At 44.7% G+C, this 25166-nt stretch overlaps 1 protein-coding gene across 1 annotated transcript in view; it reads left to right on the top strand.

Moving 5' to 3' along the window:
- Nucleotides 1-25166, top strand: part of LOC126457978 (chorion peroxidase-like) — a 161472-nt gene that overhangs the window by 7173 nt on the left and 129133 nt on the right. Inside the window, exon 3 of the mRNA XM_050094740.1 lies at nucleotides 10053-10203. Within this exon, the coding sequence (XP_049950697.1) occupies nucleotides 10053-10203 (151 nt within the window). The remainder of the gene's footprint in view (nucleotides 1-10052; nucleotides 10204-25166) is intronic.

Below are 25166 nucleotides of genomic sequence, written 5' to 3' on the forward strand. Positions count from 1 at the left end.
TTAGGATAATTTAGATTAAGTAGTGTGTAACTGAGGGACTGATGACCTTAGCAGTCCCATAAGATTTCACACACATTTGAACATTTTTGGTGTATGTTTGGAACCTATAGACAGAAGAGGATCGTACATAGACTGAGTGGGGGGCTGGACCACACAACATGACCGCAGTGCAGGTTGACCACCATCTTATCCACATGGTTCATTACTTACAGAACAGCTTTGTCCACATGTTGCATCGATGTTGGAGCATGTGCAGGTGCAGACATGTCTGCATCAACAGTTTGAGGCTGTCTGCTAAGAGCTGGATTATTGGCATGCATGCCATTGCTTTGGCTTCCATTAACCAGAAACCACCAACGCTTCACGCTGCCCTGGGTGCTTTAATGACGTCACTGGCGTGCTGATGAGTGTCAAAATGAAGAGACAATTCTGTAACCATTAGATACTACTGTGGTGAAGACAATCCGGCAGACAGAATTGTCGAGGGGTATAATGGACAAACGTTAATTGTGATGATTGGTTATAACATACAATCTCATCTCCTACATGCTGAGCGCAATCTAAAGAGCAGTGATTACATCAAGGAGGTTTTAGAACCCTATGGACTACCCCTCCTGCAGGCAACTACACATGCCACATTTCAGCAGGACAATAACCAGCCACACGTACTGATGAATGTGTGAGCCTCCTTCAAAGAACCATGGGCACCACTACTTCATTGTCCAGCATGTTCATATGTTCGCATTTCACACATGAAATGTATCTGGATGTGGTCAGTTGGCAATTTTTTGTACTGGTCCTCCTGCGACCACTGTCGATGCTTCGGGGCCACATCTACAAACTGCTTGACAGAGTTTCCCCAGCAGCATATCCAAGCCCTCTTTGAGTCCATGGCATGACATCCAGCGACTCTGATTCCAGCAAATGGCGTCACCGTGCCAAAATGAGCTCTCGTGGCCAAAGTGTGTGTAAAAATCAGTAATTCTTATCATTTTATATTGTCATGTCCCTAATCTGTGGAATAAATTTCATTTAAATCGTGTCTCCTCCATGGTGTTGCAATTTTCACAAACAGTGGTGTATGATGATGAGAGGAGGGAAAGGGTGAAACCCAGAGCCTGCACATAGCCCACTCCTGTCACAAAGCATCAACAGAAGCACCAGGCTTAGTGTCCTCATCCAACTGACAGAGCACGATCAATAGTGTCACATGCCCTCACTTCATGAATCGGTGTTACCACTGCTGCAAGGCCAGCGCGATATCAATTTTTGCTTAGTTTATAGGATGTTACCAGTGGGGAGCGTTCAAAATACGACGAAATTTGAACGTGATCCGAACTACTGTTTCACGCCCTCCTGTGACGTGTTCTTGGGAGGATGCGACATTGACACATACGTGAATAAAACAACGAAGAGTCCTTCTGAGTACCCCCCCCCCCCCGTTCAGTAACATCTGGAAACGTTTTTTGAGCACTTTAAAAATGGACCTGTACAGAGACACTGATTCCTAGACGTCAGCGTGACAGCCATCCCTTTACATATCGCATGTACTATAGGGCGCTGAGCTCAGGAGTGTCTAAATGATTGCCTGTAAAGTCGGTTTGGCGCCTAGTAATCAGCGACTGTGATACGCGGGTGGCACAAAGGTGTTTCCGAACTGGAGGGTCTTAGAGAGACCGTATTCCGTTTTATTCACGCATGTATCTATGGCACAAACGCCCTCGCCCCTACCCCGTGATCAATCCACAGAAGGGCGCGAAACATGAGAGCTGAAAAAGCGTAAACACCCTTTGCACCTTCGGACCACGTCCAGATTTCGTTGAGTGGTTTTGAACGGCCCCTAGTCGATCCACTCTGTACAACAGACCAGAAATTACGGTCGCGCTATGCTCCAAAGAACTGCAGGGCCATGATATGCTTAGAGAAGAGAAGAATCATCCAGAGGGTGTCAGCAGTATCAAAGATTATCAAGAACGTGCCACCCTACTCCAGGCTGCTCAGCGGAACGCGTCAGAGCTTTTAGCAGCTCACTGCAACATCCAGTCTTTACCTGCAAATTACGAAGAACTTGGCCTCCTCTTCAACCAACTAAACTACCACATAATCCTCTTATCCGAAACGTGGTTGAAACCACACATATCCTCTGCATCTATTCATCTCCCAGGGTACACATTTCTTAGGGCAGACAGATCAATAAAGCGAGGTGGCGGGGTCGGCGCGTGTATACGAACAGATCTCAAAGTGAAAGTCTTATGTACGTCAAATCCTTCTGATGAAAAAGAGGCTGAATTCATGTTCATTGAAATAAATATACAAAATCGGAAATTCTTGACTGGCGTCGTGTACAAGCCGCCAAAAATAAGCTCAATGAGTTCCTTCCAGTCGCAATTACATTCACTTCAGTGTCAATACGAACATGTCATCGTAATGGGTGACTTGAACATAGACCTGCTAAGAGACACTCCCTCCGCAATAAACCTAAGAAGACTGTTTAGTTGCAATAGCATGAACATTCTTCCATTACAACCTACACACCATACGGCGCACAGTCATACTCTTATAGACGTAATCGCAGCGAAACAGACTGACAAAGTAAGAGATGTTGGTCAAACATCGGCCCCTGGCCTCTCAGCACATGATGTAATATTCCTGGCCCACTCTGTGCAGCCCCCAAGGATCAAATCGTGTTACATAACTTGTAGGAACATGAAACGTATTGACCCTGACGCTCTAACAGCCGATTGCTCAGAAATCTCATGGCATCAAATAATCAGAGAACCTACAATCGACGGCAAAATTAATGAACTTGGTGATAAACTCACTGCCCTCTATGACAAACATGCACCTGTATGCACAATCCGTGTAAGAAAATCTCCTGCTCCATGGCTGACAGCTGAATTACGTCAAATGATGACTAATAGGGATGCTGCCCACAGGCGTTTCAAGGCAGATCCGAAACCCGAGCGTTTCGAAGAATATAGAAAGCTACGGAACAGAGTGAAACAATACATTAGCAATGCTAAAATCAGGCACGCTCGCTCCCTTGTATGCCGCTATCTGACGCCCACGACTCTGTGGAAGAATCTCCGTAGCTTGGGGTCGGAAAGGCAAAATCGGAAACTACTTTTCATGTGTCAGCTAACGAATTAAATGAATTCTTCTCTGCACCTCTGAATACCCGCACGGCTGATAATTACCGTCCACAAGAATCCCCAAACAGGATAACTAACAACGATACCTTCCATCTAAAACATGTAACAACAAATACGGCAAGAAAATCAATAATGAGAATCTCTTCTGATGCAATAGGCAACAACAGAATCGGTATAACCACGATTAAGAATGTTGCCGATATCTTAGTACCTGTCTTAACTGACATATTTAATTTTTCCCTCGTGAACGGAATATACCCAACTGCATGGAAAAGAAGCATAATTCGACCCATCCCTAAGATCGAAAACCCGCAACTGCCTAGTGATTACCGACCAGTTAGCATACTGCCTGCTGTTTCCAAAGCACTTGAATATATTGTTCATGACCAAATCACTGAACACTAGCATGAATTCAGCCTATATGACAAATTTCAATCCGGTTTCCGTAAACATCACAGCACAAACACTGCTCTAATTAAAGTAACTGATGACCTGAAATATGCCATCGACAATCGAAAGGCAACAATGTTGACGCTACTGGACTTCAGCAAAGGTTTTGACACTGTTAACTTTGACATACTGCTCAGAAAAATGCAACAGCTTAATTTCTCTGATAGTGCAATGAGATGGTTTGAAAGCTACTTAAAAGACAGACAGCAATTTGTTGTCTGCGTAAATGAAAAATCTTCCTGGAAACATGTTTCCTCGGGAGTGCCACAAGGATCAGTCTTAGGACCACTTTTGTTTTCTTTATATGTCAACGATACTTCGTCGGTTCTGTCCTCCTGTAAATATCATTTCTATGCCGACGACCTCCAGCTCTACCTAAGCGTCAGACCTGAAGACGTAAACACTGCAATCGCTCAGATGAATGATGATCTGTCTTCAGTAGTGACATGGGCGAAAAACCTGGGGCTTAAACTAAATGCAAAAAAGACGCAAGTAATCTTAATAGCCCATCAGAAATTAATAAGTTCAGATTTCCGCGAACGGCTACCTCCTATTCCGATCGACGGTACTCCAATACCATATCAGAAAACAGTGAAGAACTTGGGTGTAACTTTGGATGAGCATCTCATCTGGGCGGAGAATACAGTCGCAGTGTGCCGAAAGACATCTGCTTGTCTCTATGTTGTCAATAAGTTTCGGATCATACACTCCTGGAAATGGAAAAAAGAACACATTGACACCGCTGTGTCAGACCCACCATACTTGCTCCGGACACTGCGAGAGGGCTGTACAAGCAATGATCACACGCACGGCACAGCGGACACACCAGGAACCGCGGTGTTGGCCGTCGAATGGCGCTAGCTGCGCAGCATTTGTGCACCGCCGCCGTCAGTGTCAGCCAGTTTGCCGTGGCATACGGAGCTCCATCGCAGTCTTTAACACTGGTAGCATGCCGCGACAGCGTGGACGTGAACCGTATGTGCAGTTGACGGACTTTGAGCGAGGGCGTATAGTGGGCATGCGGGAGGCCGGGTGGACGTACCGCCGAATTGCTCAACACGAGGGGCGTGAGGTCTCCACAGTACATCGATGTTGTCGCCAGTGGTCGGCGGAAGGTGCACGTGCCCGTCGACCTGGGACCGGACCGCAGCGACGCACGGATGCACGCCAAGACCGTAGGATCCTACGCAGTGCCGTAGGGGACCGCACCGCCACTTCCCAGCAAATTAGGGACACTGTTGCTCCTGGGGTATCGGCGAGGACCATTCGCAACCGTCTCCATGAACCTGGGCTACGGTCCCGCACACCGTTAGGCCGTCTTCCGCTCACGCCCCAACATCGTGCAGCCCGCCTCCAGTGGTATCGCGACAGGCGTGAATGGAGGGACGAATGGAGACGTGTCGTCTTCAGCGATGAGAGTCGCTTCTGCCTTGGTGCCAATGATGATCGTATGCGTGTTTGGCACCGTGCAGGTGAGCGCCACAATCAGGACTGCATACGACCGAGGCACACAGGGCCAACACCCGGCATCATGGTGTGGGGAGCGATCTCCTACACTGGCCGTACACCATTGGTGATCGTCGAGGGGACACTGAATAGTGCACGGTACATCCAAACCATCATCGAACCCATCGTTCTACCATTCCTAGACCGGCAAGGGAACTTGCTGTTCCAACAGGACAAAGCACGTCCGCATGTATCCCGTGCCACCCAACGTGCTCTAGAAGGTGTAAGTCAACTACCCTGGCCAGCAAGATCTCCGGATCTGTCCCCCATTGAGCATGTTTGGGACTGGATGAAGCGTCGTCTCACGCGGTCTGCACGTCCAGCACGAACGCTGGTCCAACTGAGGCTCCAGGTGGAAATGGCATGGCAAGCCGTTCCACAGGACTACATCCAGCATCTCTACGATCGTCTCCATGGGAGAATAGCAGCCTGCATTGCTGCGAAAGGTGGATATACACTGTACTAGTGCCGACATTGTGCATGCTCTGTTGCCTGTGTCTATGTGCCTGTGGTTCTGTCAGTGTGATCATGTGATGTATCTGACCCCAGGAATGTGTCAATAAAGTTTCCCCTTCCTGGGACAATGAATTCACGGTGTTCTTATTTCAATTTCCAGGAGTGTATTTCCACAGGACTTGAAACGCCAGCTCGTGCAAGCACTCGTTCTACTGAACCTCCACTATTGTGATGTGATTCAACAAGGCATGAGTAGTGAAAACAAAAGACGGCTAGAACTAACCATGAATGCCTGAGTGCGTTACACCTGCAACATTCGCCGATATGATCATGTTAGTGCTTCATACTCCGAGCTAGGGTGGCTGCGGCCGGACAAATTGCGTGACTACCACACTCTATGTCTATTTCACCGACTCATCGTCGCGCAAGCACCCCAGTACCTTGCTTCAGAGATTAAAAACCTGTCATGCCATCATAATCAAAACACGAGGTCACTCTTATTTGGTATCCTAACCGTGCCCACTCACAAAACAAAAACTTTTGCAAACTCCTTCTCAGTTGCCGCTGTCCGCCTCTGGAACTAACTGCCCCTTACCTTGCGCAAAATTCAATCTCCTGCTGCCTTTAAGAAGAAGTTGAAGCATTTCCTACTATCATCCTCATAAAGTTCTCCACAAAATTAATGTACAAGGCCAATCCTCTCATCTGTCAAATAGCAAAGCTAGCGTCTCCTATCTTGCTCCTGAGATGCCTTCCTCTTAATTTATCTCTATTAGCCACGCAATCTTCTTTTCCTTTATATTTCCTTAATTATGTTTCATCATGTCTCTCTATTCTTCTCCTCCCTTCACCATGAGTCTCCCTCATACTCCCTGCTGCCAGCACTCGTATCTAAAATCTGTCTCTTCAATAATGTCTAATTATAACAGTACTTATGATCTACGAATATAAACTCTATATGTATGTATTTTTCCAGGTGTAGCTTTCTAATTTGAGACCTGAGTTTCTCCTGGCGTATACAACTTTCAAATAACTTCCGGGAATTCAGCCAGGTAACACTTTCAGCGACCACCGATATTTCGGCGGGAGAACACCCCGCCATGCCGGCCGCGGTGGTCTAGCGGTTCTGGCGCTGCAGTCCGGAACCGCGGGATTGCTACGGTCGCAGGTTCGAATCCTGCCTCGGGCATGGGTGTGTGTGATGTCCTTAGGTTAGTTAGGTTTAAGTAGTTCTAAGTTCTAGGGGACTTATGACCTAAGATGTTGAGTCCCATAGTGCTCAGAGCCAACACCCCGCCATTTTCAAGGCAAACTGCAACGGGCAGGCGGCGTACATGCAAATTTAATACCTCGGTTCTCCGACAGAAGCAGGAAAGATAACACACACACACACACACACACTGAACACTAGTGCCACCAAAGATGACCAAAGTCAGAGCTATCGATAGTGAGACTATGAATTCGGAGGTGAGGCAGCATTGACTCTGTTCCTCTGTTTTTTGACAAGGGAGAGAGCCGGATTCCAAACAGAGTTTAAACAGAAACCTCCACTCCTGTTAACGAGGTTGCTCGCTAATTTAATCTCAACTGCCTCCCTAATGACACTGTCCCAATACCTGGACGTGCATGCCAATATCTCGGTGTTATTATATAACATGGGGTGACCAGTATCCAAACAATGTTCGGCAATAGCAGATCTATTTGGCTGCTGTAATCGTGTGTGCCGTTTATGCTCAGTACATCTATCCTCCACGGTCCTGATAGTTTGACCAATATATGCCATGCCGCAGCTACAAGGAATACGATATACACCCGCCTTACGCAGTCCAACATCATCCTTAACGGAACTCAAAAGTGCTCTAATTTTAGATGGAGGTCGGAAAACACATTTCACATCGTATTTCCGTAAAATACGACCGATCTTATTGGACGTGTTTCCTACGTAAGGCAAAAAGGCAGTAGACTTGGGTGTTGACTCAGAATTATCATCAACCACCCGATGTACAGTTGGTCGATAGCGCAACGCACGTTCAATCTGTTTATCACTATAACCATTTTGACGAAATGTAACTTCAAGATGGGACAGCTCAGCTGGCAAAGTCTCAGCGTCAGAAACGACATGTGCCCTGTGAGCCGAATGGTGACAACTATTAGCTTGTAAGTACAAGTCGGTGTGAGTACGTTTCCTGTAGACTGCATGTCCCAATGATCCGTCATCCTTTCTCCTAACCAACACGTCGAGAAAGGGAAGGCAACCATCCTCTTCCACCTCCATCGTAAAACGAATGTTCGGGTGGATCGAGTTCAGATGTTCTAGAAAGACATTCAAATTCTCCCTACCGTGACGTGTTGGTTAGGAGGAAGGATGACGGATCATTGGGACATGCAGTCTACGGGAAACGTTCTCACACCGACTTGTACTTACAAGCTAATAGTTGTCACCATTCGGCTCAGCGTGAAGGGGTACTTCGTACCTTGGTACACAGGGCACATGTCGTTTCTGACGCTGAGACTTTGCCAGCTGAGCTGTCCCATCTTGAAGTTACATTTCGTCAAAATGGTTATAGTGATAAACAGATTGAACGTGCGTTGCGCTATCGACCAACTGTACATCGGGTGGTTGATGATAATTCTGAGTCAACACCTAAGTCTACTGCCTTTTTGCCTTACGTAGGAAACACTTCCAATAAGATCGGTCGTATTTTACGGAAATACGATGTGAAATGTGTTTTCCGACCTCCATCTAAAATTAGAGCACTTTTGAGTTCCGTTAAGGATGATGTTGGACTGCGTAAGGCGGGTGTATATCGTATTCCTTGTAGCTGCGGCATGGCATATATTGGTCAAACTATCAGGACCGTGGAGGATAGATGTACTGAGCATAAACGGCACACACGATTACAGCAGCCAAATAGATCTGCTATTGCCGAACATTGCTTGGATACTGGTCACCCCATGTTATATAATAACACCGAGATATTGGCATGCACGTCCAGCTATTGGGACAGTGTCATTAGGGAGGCAGTTGAGATTAAATTAGCGAGCAACCTCGTTAACAGGAGTGGAGGTTTCTGTTTAAACTCTGTTTGGAATCCGGCTCTCTCCCTTGTCAAAAAACAGAGGAACAGAGTCAATGCTGCCTCACCTCCGAATTCATAGTCTCACTATCGATAGCTCTGACTTTGGTCATCTTTGGTGGCACTAGTGTTCAGTGTGTGTGTGTGTGTGTGTGTGTGTGTGTGTTATCTTTCCTGCTTCTGTCGGAGAACCGAGGTATTAAATTTGCATGTACGCCGCCTGTCCGTTGCAGTTTGCCTTGAAAATGGCGGGGTGTTCTCCCGCCGAAATATCGGTGGTCGCTGAAAGTGTTACCTGGCTGAATTCCCGGAAGTTATTTGAAAACTTTCTAATTGTTTATTTCACTTTTTGTACCAGATGTAGTTTAACATGCCTACTAAAACATATGAATGTAAAATAAGTAGAATGCCTGGTTACATGTAAGAGAGGGCTTGATGGCCCTAATCTTGCCAGGTTAAATAAATTAATAAATAAATAAATAAATAAATATTATTCATAGCACTGCGAACTGTCGTTTTAAAACACAAAGCGTGTGGGAACCAATGCCCCAAGCGGAAGGGTGGTTTCGTTCGTGGCATTTATGCCACATCTAGAGGCCTTTACATGTTGATACTTAGCTCCGATGTGTCTGAAACGTTTTTCTCGCCCACCGCATCTCTGGGCGTCGCAGTTCCGATCTCCGTTCCAGAGCCGTGAAAAGAAGCGATGAAATGCTGACGAGAGGGGATACGACCGTCCCATCGTGTGATACGTCCAGGGCGGCATTGTGCAGGATTGTCGAGCAGTTTGGTGCCAATGCGATATTATTAACCCACCCTACACCTCAGGTGAACTTCTGATTTTTTTCGCATGTGTCGACTCCGTGCTGCCTGAAGCGTCGTCAAGCCCGGGGGTGGTGGTGCAGGGCCCCACCCCCTCGTAGCACTACGGAGGAAGCTAGTAGGCACTTTTGAGCCATATTTCACGCTTCTGCGTCGCAATGGGAGACAAAAATGGTGTTTGGAAAAAGTGACCATTTAATTGTGTTGCGCAGTGCATGTGACACCATTGATGACCTGCAGCCGTCTAGAGTGTGTAGTTAAAAAAAGTAGTAATCACTGGGATTCGAACGCTGGACGTTCGGCACAACGATCTGTCACGCTACCAACTCACCTATGCGATATTGTCGAATCAGTTGCTCACAGATACGATTTTGCCTTGCACCGAGAGTCTAATGTTACTTTTGATTACCATTTAAGCGTCTTCTAGTGGACGGCAGCACACAGCACGAATCGTTGTTTTGGTCGGTACTCTGTCGACGTACAACGTTTGGTGCAGACCTGAGTGCCTGACATCTGCAGTTTGTGGCACCGCGGCTAGACAAGTGTGTTGTGTCGTATTACGTTGTGTGGTGTGTCGGTGTGTCGGCAGGTATGCGCGTGGCGCGCGGCTCTCCGGCGCACTACGTGTCGGCGTTCAGCGGGCCGGCCAGCGAGCGGGCCCAGCAGCTGGCGCGCTACGGCTACGCCGCCATGGAGGCCGCGGCCGAGCTGCTCGCCAACTGCAGTCTCCACACCCACAGGTGAGCCCCTCTCCTCTCCTCTCACAGCACGCCTTCTCACTTGACCCGACGATATGCAACAAAATACACCATCGATATGAAACTTCATGGCAGATTAAAACTGTGTGCCGGACCGAGACTCGAACTCGGGACCTTTGCCTTTCGCGGGCAAGTGCTCTACCAACTGAGCTACCCAAGCACGACTCACGCCGCGTCCTCACAGCTTCTGTAAAGTTTGGAAGGTAGGATACGAGGTACTGGCAGAAGTAAAGCTGTGAGGACGGCGCGTGAGTCGTGCTTGGGTAGCTCAGTTGGTAGAGCACTTTCCCGCGAAAGGCAAAGGTCCCGAGTTCGAGTCTCGGTCCGGCACACAGTTTTAATCTGCCAGGAAGTTTCATATCAGCGCACACTCCGCCGCAGAGTGAAAATCTCATTCTAAAATACACCATCGTTAACGAGGAGAGCGTACACCCAGAGAACCACACATTTCGCTCATCTTTCACACGAGGTTATTTCCTCTTTTTTTTTTTTTTTTTTTTTTTTTGAGAAATGGAGGTTCAGAGTTTAACAAGCCATTTGAGAGCGCCCGACGCGACCAGTGGTGGCGGTACCCAGTAAGGCGGCAGGATGGAAATCATAATGGGACGTACATGGGATGGTACAGTACCTGATAAAATATATGTGGACACCTATGAGTAGACATCAATATGGCGTGAATCCATTCTTCGCTGCTATTATGACAGACTGAGCTCTATTGAGGACGCTTCCAGTTCGATGTCTGAGTGTCTTTAGAAGAGTGGGACCTCATTCCTTCCTTAAGGGCCGAAACCAGAGAAGATGATGCTGAACGCTGGGGTCTGAGTGAAGTCGAGGTTCTGACTCATCCCCAAAGTGCTCCACTGCCAGGCCAGTCCATTTCAGGAACGTCATTCTCCACAAACCATTGGCTCACTCTTGCTGTCTTATGACAGAGTGCTGTCTCATGCTGAAATGAACGGTCATCGTCTCCGAAATGTTCCCCTCCTGAAGCAGTACACAATGTTGTAATCTGTCTTTATACTTATCTGCATTTAGGATTTTCTTAAGTGCAATAAGGGTGGGCACACACTAACCACGAATAACACCCTTAACCGTAACGCCACTTCCTCGGTAGCTCACTATTGGCATTAATCATGATGACAGGTAACGTTCTGCACGCACTCGTAAAACTCACACCATTCCATATAGCGTGATTCACCTCCACAAATCACTTCTTTCCGGTCATCCAGTGCCCACTGGTGTCACTCTATACACGGTGTCAAGCGTCGCTTAGCATTTATTACAGAAGTGTGTCGCTTATAAGGAGGTGCTCGACCGTTGTACCCCACTGTTTTTTAACTTCCTGCTTCCAGTCATTGTAATACACTGAAGAGCCAAAGAAACTGGTACACCTGCCTAATATAGTGGTTTATGTAGCCCCCCCCCCCCCCCCCGGAGCACGATACACGACGTGGCATGGACTCGACTAATGTCTGAAGTATTGCTGGAGTGAATTGACACTTTGAATCCTGCACGGCTGCCCGTAAATCCGTAAGAGTTCGACGGGGTGGACATCTCTTCTGAACAGCACGTTGCAAGGCATTCCAGATATGCTCAGAAATGTTCATGTCTGGGGAATCTGGTGGCCAGTGGAAGTGTTTAAAATCAGAAGAGTGTTCCTGGAGCCACTCTGTAGCAAATCTGGACGTGTGGGGTGTCGCATTGTCCTGCTGGAGTTGCTCACAACTGTCGGAATGCACAATGCTTGCAGGTGATCAAACAGAATGCTTACGTACGTGTCAGAGTCGTATCTAGGCGTATCAGGGGTCCCATATCACTCCAACTGCACACGCCCCAACCATTACAGAGCTTCCACCAGCTTGAACAGTCCCCTGCTGACATGCAGAGTCCTTCGATTCATGAGGTTGTCTCCACACCCGTACACGTCCATCCGCTCCATACAATTTGAAACGAGACTTGTCCGACCAGGCAGGATGTTTCCAGTCATCAACAGTCCAATGGTGCTGACGGGCCCCGGCAAGGTGTAAAGCTTTGTGTCGTGTAGTTGTTTCGTTGAATGGTTCGCACGCTGACACTTGTTGATGGTCCAGCATTGAAATCTGCAGCAATCTGCGGAAGGGTTGCACTTCTGTCACGTTGAACGATTCTCTTCAGTCCCATTATTGAAAGATCACAGGTTAGTGTAAGTGCGTGATAAGCCATTACAAATGTGAGGTTCTAGTACATTAATAAGCGGTTTAACTGCCAGACTGCTGAATGCAGGGAGGAGGAGGGAGGAGCTTAGTGTTTAACGTCCCGTCGACAACGAGGTCATTAGAGACGGACCGCAAGCTCGGGTGAGGGAAGGATGGGGAAGGAAATCGGCCGTGTCCATTCAAAGGAACCATCCCGGCATTTGCCTGAAGCGATTTAGGGGAATCACGGAAAACCTAAATCAGGATGGCCGGAGACGGGATTGAACCGTCGTCCTCCCGAATGCGAGTCCAGTGTGCTAACCACTGCGCCACCACGCTCGGTCTGCTGAATGCAAGCATGCAAACGTTGTACAGATGACGGGTGTCAGGTTAGTTATCGTCCGATGATGTCCCACATGTGCTCGATTGAGAGAGAGCTGGTAATAGAGCAGAGCAAGACAACATGTGCACACTCTGTAGAGCACGTTGGGTTACAATAGCGGTATATGGGCGAGCGCTATCCAGCTGGAAAACACCCCCTGGAAAGCTGTTCATGAATGCCACCACAATAGGTCGAATTAACAGATTCACCTACGGACTTGGAATCAGGGTGCGTCGGATAACCATGAGAGTGGTCTTGCCATCATATGGAAATCGAATCCCAGGTGTACAGCCAGTAATTCTAGTACGCAGATGGTTGGTTGCAGGCTCTCAACTGCCCTCCTCCTAACGAACACACGGCCATCACTGGCACCGAGGCAGAAACGGCTTTCATCAGAAAACACAGCAGACCTCCGCCCCGTCCACCAATGAGCTTTCGCTTGACGCCTCTGAAGTTCCAAACGACGATTGTTTGAGTTCAGTGGAATGCAAGCTACTGGGCGTCAGGCTCAGAGCTGTCCTTGAGGTAACCAATCTGTAACAGTTCGTTATGTGACTGTAGTTATTGCTGCTCAAATTGCTGCTACAGATGAAGTACGATGCGCCAAAGCCATTCGCCGAAGATGATGGTTTTCCCTCTCGGTAGTGCCACGTGGCCGTCCGGAGCCCGGTCTTCTTGCGACCGTACATTCCCGTGAGCACCGTTGCCACCAATGTTGTACGATGGCTACATTTCTTCCAGGTCTTTCTGTAACATCGCGGAAGGAACATCCAACTTCTCGTAACCCTGTTAAATGACCTTGTCCAAACATAGTGAAGTGTTGATAATGGCTTCTTTGTCACTTTGAAGGTGTTCTTGACTAACTTCAGCTCACCACGCCCAATCTCAAAGGTAACTAACGCTCACGACCGTTACAGCGTGTACTTAAAGCCAACCTGATTTGCATCGTAATAGTGGCGATACTAGCGCCACTCTTAGGTGACTCGCTCTAAATTTGAACAATCTTTTTGATGTAGAAACACGGCTACCAACTTTCGTGTATGTCGCATAACTGTTTATTGGTGCTGCGATTTTTTCCCGTCAGTATATTTGTGCGGAACAGCGTTCTCGTTTTATGTTTGCCCTATGTTGAGCGATCCAATTTTTTTTTAATTTCATTACACTCGATTCTTAACCAGTTGATGTATTTTTTATATTATACTCCCCTTCATCAGGCCTTGGTTTGCTATCTAATTATCTCGACGACCCATACTGTGTTCTCCCAGTTAGCGTTTCAGTTTAATTACGAAGAGTCCTGAGTTGGAATCCCTGTGAACACGTTGTAGTTTTCTGGGTGCTGTCAGCTGCATGAGACCAAATAAGCAACGAAACTGACACGTAATCAGTATAAGTGGTGTCGAGTCGTAAGACTTGCACCAGCCTTTTTGGCACGCGATATTCATTTAGTAAGTATCTCGACGTAAGCGGGAGATGGAATCCTACCGAAGACATTTTAAGACCTTTCTGAATTGATCGCAGTAATAAATCAAATGCACTTTTCGAAATCTAGGTCTTTGCGGTTGTGCTACGCTATATGGTTACACGTACGCGCAAGAAAGACCTTCCAGATTAAGTCTGTCGATTCATCAGTGTCCAGGCGGTCAAAGCGAGCGGAGGCGCACAGACGAGCAACAGCTGAAGAGCGCTCCGCTAGCCAGTGATTGGCAATGTCTGCGGAGTGTGCAGCAGTGCTTTGCTCGCAGCCTCTTTCTTGCCCCTGCTGGAGACTCGTGTGCCCGTTCCCCTCTTCTTCATTAATCCGGCGCTGGCGCTCCTCATTAGCCGGCCACAGCAGCAGACGTTAATTAGCGCACACGGCGTTGTTATTCCCAGCGTCGAGACGTCGCCTCATTTCTCAGAGATCCAAGAAACACTTCGCTCAGAAATGTTAATGAACCTATAAATAAATAGACCTACAAACAGATACTGGTCAGCCAGCTATGATGAAATGATAGTGACTTCAGCATCCAATACATCAGCCGTAAAAAACACTCTAAATTACGTAGCGTTGTCGTCCTTGGGCTTTTCAACTACCCAGTGCTAGAGCCCCTTCCTAAGGTAATAACACACTCAAGATTGTGCGCAAGATATGAGCAAAGTGGGGAGGCGGGCGGAGGCAACTCATACTAGTTTCGCGGTGATAACGAAATATTTTTGAGAGGTGACGACAAATGATTCTGGACACATTTGTTCCTAGTCAATAACCATTATATGCTCCGCCTTTCAAAGTGGTTCAAATGGCTCTAAGCACTATGGGACTTAACATCTGAGGGCATCAGTCCCCTAGAACTTAGAACTACTTAAACCTAACTAACCTGAGGACATCACACACATCCATGCCCGAGGCAGGATTCGAACCTGCGACCGTAGCAGCAGCGTGGTTCCGGACTGAAACGCCTAGAACCGTTCGGCCACAGCGACCGGCTGCTTCGCCTTTCTTCAGAATGATAATTGCCTAATATATTTGTCTTTGTATACTGGCAACAAGCAAGTTCGATTTGTAAAGATCATTTTCTTCTGCTGGGAGAGGGAGGTGGTGGAGGCAGCTGGTCTCTGCCTGCCCCCCTCCCCTATTCACGCAGGGTCCGCATATGAAGGCACTAAAATCGGAACCTAGTCTTCCAAATAGATATTTCACGAGGCTAATCCCACCAAGGACAAATCTTGATGGTTCACAATCGTTTGTCTGGAAGTAACACATAATGGCCATTAATACGAGTATATGCGGTCTGATATACTGGGTGATCAAAAACTCTGTATAAATTTGAAAACTGAATAAATCAAGGTATAATGTAGATAGAGAGGTACAAATTGACACACATGCTTGGAATGACATGGGGTTTTATTAGAACCAAAAAAATACGAAAGTTCAAAAAATGTCCGACAGATGGCGCTTCAGCTGATCAGAATAGCAATAATTAGCATAACAAAGTAAGACAAAGGAAAGATGGTGTTCTTTGCAGGAAATGCACAATATGTCCACCATCATTCCTCAACAATAGCTGTACTCGAGGAATAATGCTGTGAACAGCACTGTAAAGCATGTCCGGAGTTATGGTGAGGCATTGGTGTCGGATGTTGTCTTTCAGCATCCCTAGAGCTGTCGGTCGATCACGATACACTTGCGACTTCAGGTAACCCCAAAGCCAATAATCGCACGGACTGAGGTCTGGGGACCTGGGAGGCCAAGCATGACGAAAGTGGCGGCTGAGCACACGATCATCAGCAAACGATGCGCACAAGAGACCTTTCACGCGTCTAGCAATATGGAGTGGAGCGCCATCCTGCATAAACATCGTACGTTCCAGCAGGTGTTTATCAGCCAGGCTGGGGATGATTGGATTCTGTAACATATCGGCGTACCTCTCCCCCGTCACGGTAGCTGTCGGACATTTTGTGAACGTTGTTTTTCTTTGGTTCTAATAAAACCCCATGTCATTCCAAGCATGTGTGTCAATTTTTACCTCTCTATCTACATTATTCCGTGGTTTATTAAGTTTTCAAATTTATACCGACTTTTTGATCACCCGGTATATGCTCGTGGCTGCAGTCTGAAAGACTATACTGTGGAATGTTGACGACGCAATGCACCACCTGGTGTGCATACCGCTCGACTATTCGTGAATGCAAATACAGCGTGTAGTAAAAGTAACTTTTTAATGCTTCATAACTAAGAAATGTGATAAAAAATTAATTTGTCGATGGAGAAATCTCACGGGGATGCAGTTTGATATTTGACTTTCTGATGGGCTTTTCAGACTGCCTTTCAGAGATAATGTTGAAACTAATACCGTATACGCTGGCCAGTGATGTTAGATATGACTGACGCAGGCACGTACGTGACATCTGCATATTAATGGTTGCTTATAGGCTCAATACGGCCTGCAATTACAGAAATATCATTTCAGTATCTGCGAGAGGGGTGAGATGAAGCCAAGAGGTGCAGTGGCGATCTGTGATTGAAACAAAATAGATATCTTTCATATTCTGCCTTAGTCTCTGGTAACGGTTACTGTAGGAGGCAGCTTCACGAAATGATGGCCGACAGGCTGTGATATGTTGTTGTTGTGGTCTTCAGTCCTGAGACTGGTTTGATGCAGCTCTCCATGCTACTCTATCCTGTGCAAGCTTCTTCATCTCCCAGTACCTACTGCAACCTACATCCTTCTGAATCTGCTTAGTGTATTGATCTCTTGGTCTCCCTCTACGATTTTTACCCTCCACGCTGCCCTCCAATGCTAAATTTGTGATCCCTTGATGCCTCAAAACATGTCCTACCAACCGATCCCTTCTTCTAGTCAAGTTGTGCCACAAACTTCTCTTCTCCCCAATCCTATTCAATACCTCCTCATTAGTTACGTGATCTACCCACCTTATCTTCAGAATTCTTCTGTAGCACCACATTTCGAAAGCTTCTCTTCTCTTCTTGTCCAAACTGGTTATCGTCCATGTTTCACTTCCATACATGGCTACACTCCATACAAATACTTTCAGAAACGACTTCCTGACACTTAAATCTATACTCGATGTTAACAAATTTCTCTTCTTCAGAAACGATTTCCTTGCCATTTCCAGTCTACATTTTATATCCTCTCTACTTCGACCATCATCAGTTATTTTACTCCCTAAATAGCAAAACTCCTTTACTACTTTAAGTGTCTCATTTCCTAACCTAATCCCCTCAGCATCACCCGATTTAATTTGACTACATTCCATTATCCTCGTTTTGCTTTTGTTTATGTTCATCTTATGTCGTCCTTTCAAGACACTGTCCATTCCGTTCAACTGCTCTTCCAAGTCCTTTGCTGTCTCTGACAGAATTACAATGTCATCGGCGAACCTCAAAGTTTTTACTTCTTCTCCATGAATTTTAATACCTACTCCGAATTTTTCTTTTGTTTCCTTTACTGCTTGCTCAATATACAGATTGAATAACATCGGGGAGAGGCTACAACCCTGTCTCACTCCTTTCCCAACCACTGCTTCCCTTTCATGCCCCTCGACTCTTATAACTGCCATCTGGTTTCTGTACAAATTGTAAATAGCCTTTCGCTCCCTGTATTTTACCCCTGCCACCTTCAGAATTTGAAAGAGAGTGTTCCAGTTAACGTTGTCAAAAGCTTTCTCTAAGTCTACAAATGCTAGAAATGTAGGTTTGCCTTTTCTTAATCTTTCTTCTAAGATAAGTCGTAAGGTTAGTATTGCCTCACGTGTTCCAACATTTCTACGGAATCCGAACTGATCTTCCCCGAGGTCCGCTTCTACTAGTTTTTCCATTCGTCTGTAAAGAATTCGCGTTAGTATTTTGCATCTGTGACTTATTAAACTGATAGTTCGGTAATTTTCACATCTGTCAACACCTGCTTTCTTTGGGATCGGAATTATTATATTCTTCTTGAAGTCTGTGGGTATTTCGCCTGTCTCATACATCTTGCTCACCAGATGGTAGAGTTTTGTCATGACTGGCTCTCCCAAGGCCATCAGTAGTTCTAATGGAATGTTGTCTACTCCCGGGGCCTTGTTTCGACTCAGGTCTTTCAGCGCTCTGTCAAACTCTTCACGCAGTATCTTATCTCCCATTTCATCTTCATCTACATCCTCTTCCATTTCCATAATATTGTCCTCAAGTACATCGCCCTTGTATAAACCCTCTATATACTCCTTCCACCTTTCTGCCTTCCCTTCTTTGCTTAGAACTGGGTTGCCATCTGAGCTCTTGATATTCATACCAGTGGTTCTCTTCTCTCCAAAGGTCTCTTTAATTTTCCTGTAGGCAGTATCTATCTTACCCCTAGTGAGACAAGCCTCTACAACCTTACATTTGTCCTCTAGCCATCCCTGCTTAGCCATTTTGCACTTCCTGTCGATCTCATTTTTGAGACGTTTGTATTCCTTTTTGCCTGCTTCATTTACTGCATTTTTATATTTTCTCCTTTCATCAATTAAATTCAATATTTATTCTGTTACCCAAGGATTTCTATTAGCCCTCGTCTTTTTACCTACTTGATCCTCTGCTGCCTTCACTACTTCATCCCTCAGAGCTACCCATTCTTCTTCTACTGTATTTCTTTCCCCCATTCCTGTCAATTGTTCCCTTATGCTCTCCCTGAAACTATCTACAACCTCTGGTTCTTTCAGTTTATCCAGGTCCCATCTCCTTAAATTCCTGCCTTTTTGCAGTTTCTTCAGTTTCAATCTGCAGTTCATAACCAATAGATTGTGGTCAGAATCCACATCTGCCCCTGGAAATGTCTTACAATTTAGAACCTGGTTCCTAAATCTCTGACTTACCATCATGTAATCTATCTGATACCTTTTAGTATCTCCAGGATTCTTCCAGGTATACAACCTTCTTTCATGATTCTTGAACCAAGTGTTAGCTATGATTAAGTTATGCTCTGTGCAAAATTCTACAAGGCGGCTTCCTCTTTCATTTCTTCCCCCCAATCCATATTCACCTACTATGTTTCCTTCTCTCCTTTTTCCTACTGACGAATTCCAGTCACCCATGACTATTAAATTTTCGTCTCCCTTCACTACCTGAATAATTTCTTTTATCTCGTCATACATTTCATCAATTTCTTTATCATCTGCAGAGCTAGTTGGCATATAAACTTGTACTACTGTAGTAGGCATGGGCTTTGTGTCTATCTTGGCCACAATAATGCGTTCACTATGCTGTTTGTAGTAGCTAACCCGCACTCCTATTTTTTTATTCATTATTAAACCTACTCCTGCATTACCCCTATTTGATTTTGTATTTATAACCCTGTAATCACCTGACCAAAAGTCTTGTTCCTCCTGCCACCGAACTTCACTAATTCCCACTGTATCTAACTTTAACCTATCCATTTCCCTTTTTAAATTTTCTAACCTACCTGCCCGATTAAGGGATCTGACATTCCACGCTCCGATCCGTAGAATGCCAGTTTTCTTTCTCCTGATAACGACGTCCTCTTGAGTAGTCCCCGCCCGGAGATCCGAATGGGGGACTATTTTACCTCCGGAATATTTTACCCGAGAGGACGCCATCATCATTTAATCATACAGTAAAGCTGCATGTCCTCGGGAAAAATTACGGCTGTAGTTTCTCCTTGCTTTCAGCCGTTCGCAGTACCAGCACAGCAAGGCCGTTTTGGTTAATGTTACAAGGCCAGATCAGTCAATCATCCAGACTGTTGCCCCTGCAACTACCGAAAAGGCTGCTGCCCCTCTTCAGGAACCACATGTTTGTCTGGCCTCTCAACAGATACCCCTCCGTTGTGGTTGCACCTACGGTACGGCCATCTGTATCGCTGAGGCACGCAAGCCTCCCCACCAACGGCAAGGTCCGTGGTTCATGGGGGGAGGCTGTGATATACTCAGCGTTATTCTCATGAACATAACCCATACATAATAATAAATCGAATAAGCCCTTGCAGCACTCTGTGATAGATGAAGAACATTTAAAACGCGTTTCAATAAAAACTAGAGTAATTGAGATGCAGTTTGAGAGAACCGATCCCATTTTGATTATGCGCGTGCCGTGGGCGAAGTAATGTCAGTTAACTTCCTCTACTGTGCCCAACAACGTAAACTGAGCTCCATTATTGTAAAACTGTACACTGATTCCTATTTAAAATTACTGCTTGTTTACCTCTACGTCGGCTTACGTCACACATTCCCAATACTACGGAGATATCAGTGTCCATCAAGTACTACAGTAGAAATATTGACACACGTACTGGGTGGAGAATCCATTGTAATTGTCCAACTGTCCATTAAGCGATATTCGGCTGATTAGTGATACAAACTGGCGAACAACAGAAAGACAGCTGCTGTTATCAGCGCTTCTCGGGAATCAAATTTAAAAATCTTGCATGACAACATGTATACAGAAAAAAACAAATCCTACCCTACATGAACGGATATTCCTGTCGCACTGTATGTCTGCAATTTGTTTAGACGTACAAGTAAAGGCCTGTAATGACATAATTATGTTCAGTGCTACCTCTAAGTGAAACTATTGTACGATTACAAGAGTTTGTCACTTTCGAAAAAATGTGTGGTTAACTCGAGCTCTTTCTATAAGTAAGCGTCTTGCGTGCTTCAGAAAATTACAATCGAATATTCGTAATGAATCTGTTTTAGAACACAGTGCTTCTAAGTGGAATCACAGCGAATTGGGAATGGATTTAAGGATTCCCAGTAGGGAAAATTTGGAAGGGGATTGCCAGTTGTGTCCTTTGCTTCACAACCTAGGGAAACCGCAAAAAAATTGGGCAAAAGTTCAAAGCCATAGAGTTTGTTTGTGTATCAGTTAGATTCTGAAAGGGTGTAAAGTTGATGACTTGCTTGGTACGTATAGCGGTATACCTCTAGCTTTTTCCTGAAACTTACATGTTTGTCACCAACTGCGACATAGTCGGGTATACAAACAGTGATTCAATACTGTCAAATGTTTTTTATTCCAGTCTTTGATCACAATATGAATTCTTTAGACGATGACCGGTTTCAGCCCGTAATGACCATCCTCAGATCTTTTATACACCATGTGCTAAAGTGATGAGGCCATAATGGCATCGTCAAAACATATAAATATAATCAGCACAGCATCGTTACATAGATCTAAAATAAGGTAGCTACTGTACTTCAGTAGCCAGTTGCAATAATGACTGTGTGGACCATGTGGCCTATTCTACACCTTATTTTAGATCTATGTAACTATGCTGTGCTGATTATATTTATATGTTTTGACGATGCCATTATAGCCTTATCACTTTAGGACATCTGAAGATGGTCATTACGGACTGAAACCGGTCATCGTCTAAAGAACTGATATTGTGATCAAAGACTGGAATAAAAAACATTTACATGTTTGTCCCTTAATTGCACAAACACTACTACATTTTCCCCTCATTACATTTCCTTAAGCATAGAATGTCAGTTATCTTACATTTTCAAAGTTTCATCTCCGTGCTTTTGACCTCAAATATTCGCGGTACAGTTGAAACTCCATAATATTCCTACCTTTTGCCGTATACAATTGATACACTGTGTGGAGCAACTTCATGCGGAGCATCGCATTCCGCGTCATTACTCAGTTTTCAGTGTTGATGGCATTATTTAACATGATTTCCTTATAAAATCGTTAATTAACTATATGACGTATTAGGTGATATTAACACGCTTTCAAGGTTGAATTCTGCTAGTGAGAAATACCTGTGGCCATATCTGTTCAGCTACAACATGGAATTGCGGCTAAAATCAGACCACACAAGCATCAATGTTATCAATGCTACCGGCCTCAGTGATGTAACATCGAATGGGTTCTTTCTGAAGTGATCATTAAGATATGATCAAACAGGAAAACGCGACCAGGGAGAGGCAAGACTTTAATTCGCGATTTGAGACCAAACTATCTTCATCGCGTTCCCCGTAAGAAGAAACACAGATCTGGAAGGAGTCTACCAAGGATGTGCACTATCGCCAATCACTTTAATCCATACATACAGGAGGAACATAAAAAGTCAGAAAACAGTTTCAAATAGGTATACTCTACATGGCAAAAGAATATGTATGTAGAGATATGCTGATGATACAGTTGTTTTAGATGGACGGGAAAAAGGCCTTGAAGCTTTCCTAAATAAAATGGATAAAGTCGTGCGAAAAGAATATACCATGAAAATAAACGAGTCTAAAATAAACCTGATCGTTGTGACAAACGTGGACAAACCAAAGCCCGATTACACATACGTAAGAAGCTAACGAAACAAACTGACTTAGTTACTTATTTAAGAAACAAAAGCTCTGGGAGTGGTAAATCCAAAGGTGAGGTAAGAAGTGAAAGGCCATTCAATAAAAAGAAGGAGCTAACCTTGTAAAGTAACAGTCTGCGAAGCAAAGATTTGGTAAAACGTACGTTTGGTGCGTGCTATTGCTTGAGACTCAGGAAAGGAAAGTGAATCCTTTTGGGATGTGGTGTTACAAGCATATCTGGAAAATGAAATGGGTGAATAAGAGCACGAGTGACCGCACTAGTACAAGTTTGTATTCCTACTACTTCCACAGTTGATGAAGAATGTATGATGATAATAGAAATTATCCAGATCGTTGATGGAGACATTTAACTATGATGAGGGTCAACATAACACTATTTAATAGGGAACGGGAGAGAAGGAAAATAGAAGAACATGGACTGGAAGAAAGGAATGAAAGAGAAAGCCATCTTGTAGAATTTTCCACAGGGCACGATTTAATTATTGCTAACACTTATTATAAGAATTTGAAAGAAGTTTGTATATGTGGAAGAGACGTGGAGACGATGGATGGTTTCAGATAGAATGCTAAGACAGGGATTTTGAACCCAGAACATTTCCAGGGGCAGATGTATACTGTGACCATAATTTATTGGTTATTCCTGCTAATAACGGGAAATTGCAGAAAAAGATGAAAAAATTAGTAGATAGGACCTGGATGTATTGGAAAAAAAGAGAGGTTACTGAGAGCTCCAAAGGAAGCTTTAGGCAATGATTGACAGACACAGGGAAAAGGAATAGAATAGAAGAATGGATAGCTTGGAGAGATGAAATAGAGTAGACAGCAGAGGATGGAAGAGGTAAAAAGAGAAGTTCCGGTAGCAATCCTTGGATAACACACCAAATATTGAATTTATCTGAAGAGATAACAAAATACAGAAATTCAGCGAATGAAGCAGGCAAAAAGTAAGATGTTTTCTAAAACACTACTTTGACAGGAAGTGCAAAATGGTAAAACTGGAATGGCTAGGGGAGAAATGTAAAATTTTGGAATGTTGACAGTCATACACTCTCTGCAATTCAGAAGGTAGCAAGAACACAGAGAGTCAAAGATTATCTACAAGTCATACACATAGCAGACTACGGTTGTAAATCATGCAACTAGTTGAGAAGGTAGTGCGGCAAGTTTGTAGCTATTAATGGTAACAGTTGAATACAAAACCGATTTAGTCGGTTGTTGGAAAATAATCGACTCATTAAGTTGTAGTTTTACGGGTCGTTTGAATTATTCATTCATTCTTTGGAATGAAACCCTTCTATTGGTTCAGTCGGTCGTTGTTTGACGTGTAAATTGGATTCTCAGTCAATCATTTCCTTTGAGTGAAACAAGACCGTGAGAGAAATAGAATGAAAATAATCGATATAGTCCATTTGTTGCTTTGCACGATCACTGAATTATTCATTCTTGCTTTTGAAGTGAAACCGGTCGTTAGTCTTTCTGTCGGTTCCGCTGACCAGGATAAGAGTGGTTTTTAGGCGGTTTCTCGCACTCGTTCATGCGAATGAGCACTGGATAACATTCAAAGAAAATTAACGAATGAAGACGAATGTTTTACGCGAAATAAAACTTCTGACAAGCAGCAGTGTAGGCTTAAAGAGGAAGTGATTAAGTCAACAAACGGAATTTCAAAACAAGGTACCCTATATGCCTTCTGTTCACTCAGCTGAACATTAACAGAAACAGAATTGTCGGCGACTGGTACAAAGTGACGGGGAGATAGAAACAGAACTTCAAATAATTTAAAGTAATCGTTCATATATTTAAACATAAATTTACTGTGTAGCTCCATTCATTAAACTTTTAAAACCACCCAAAAAATTGATATTGAATGCCAGAAGTACGAAAATTTTGTATTTAAGTAAATAAATATATAAATTTTGAAAATACTTCAGTTTTATAAATATACATTAGTTACTTTTCTTTCAAGTAAGATACGTTGTTTGTCTCTACAAAAAAGGTCGGCAGTCCTAATCATGGCTCATCTATAACCGAAAAGCTTGATCTATGGTTCAAATGGCTCTGAGCACTATGCGACTTAACTTCTGAGGTCATCATCACCTAGAACTTAGAACTAATTAAACCTAACTAACCTAAGGACATCACACACATCCATGCCCGAGGCAGGATTCGAACCTGCGACCTTAGTGGTCGCTCGGGTCCAGACTGTAGCGCCTAGAACCGCACGGCCACTCCGGTCGGCCTTCAGCTTGAACTAGTATGGAAATGAAAACGCTTCAGAGATCGAGTAAAAACACTCATATAACTAAATAACGGTCTGCGACTCGTGTGAGTGGGTGAAAAAAAAAAACATTAATATAACTGAAATGCCTGCAGAGAATAATTTTTTTCGATTGTTTCATTCGACCGGAAAAAAATCAGACTGAACGATAAAACTACCGACTGGCCGATTGGTTCCTGAAGTCAATAGGTTGCCCCATCAGTAGCTATAGCCTGTCCCTGATGTAATTCCATCTGTACACTGAGCAAACAATAAATGACATGTCACTGGAAAAAGAAGTAGGGCAAGACGACGACTGTAGTACATAGAAATC

Source organism: Schistocerca serialis, chromosome 2 (assembly GCF_023864345.2).
Source record: "Schistocerca serialis cubense isolate TAMUIC-IGC-003099 chromosome 2, iqSchSeri2.2, whole genome shotgun sequence".
Classification (NCBI taxonomy): domain Eukaryota; kingdom Metazoa; phylum Arthropoda; class Insecta; order Orthoptera; family Acrididae; genus Schistocerca; species Schistocerca serialis.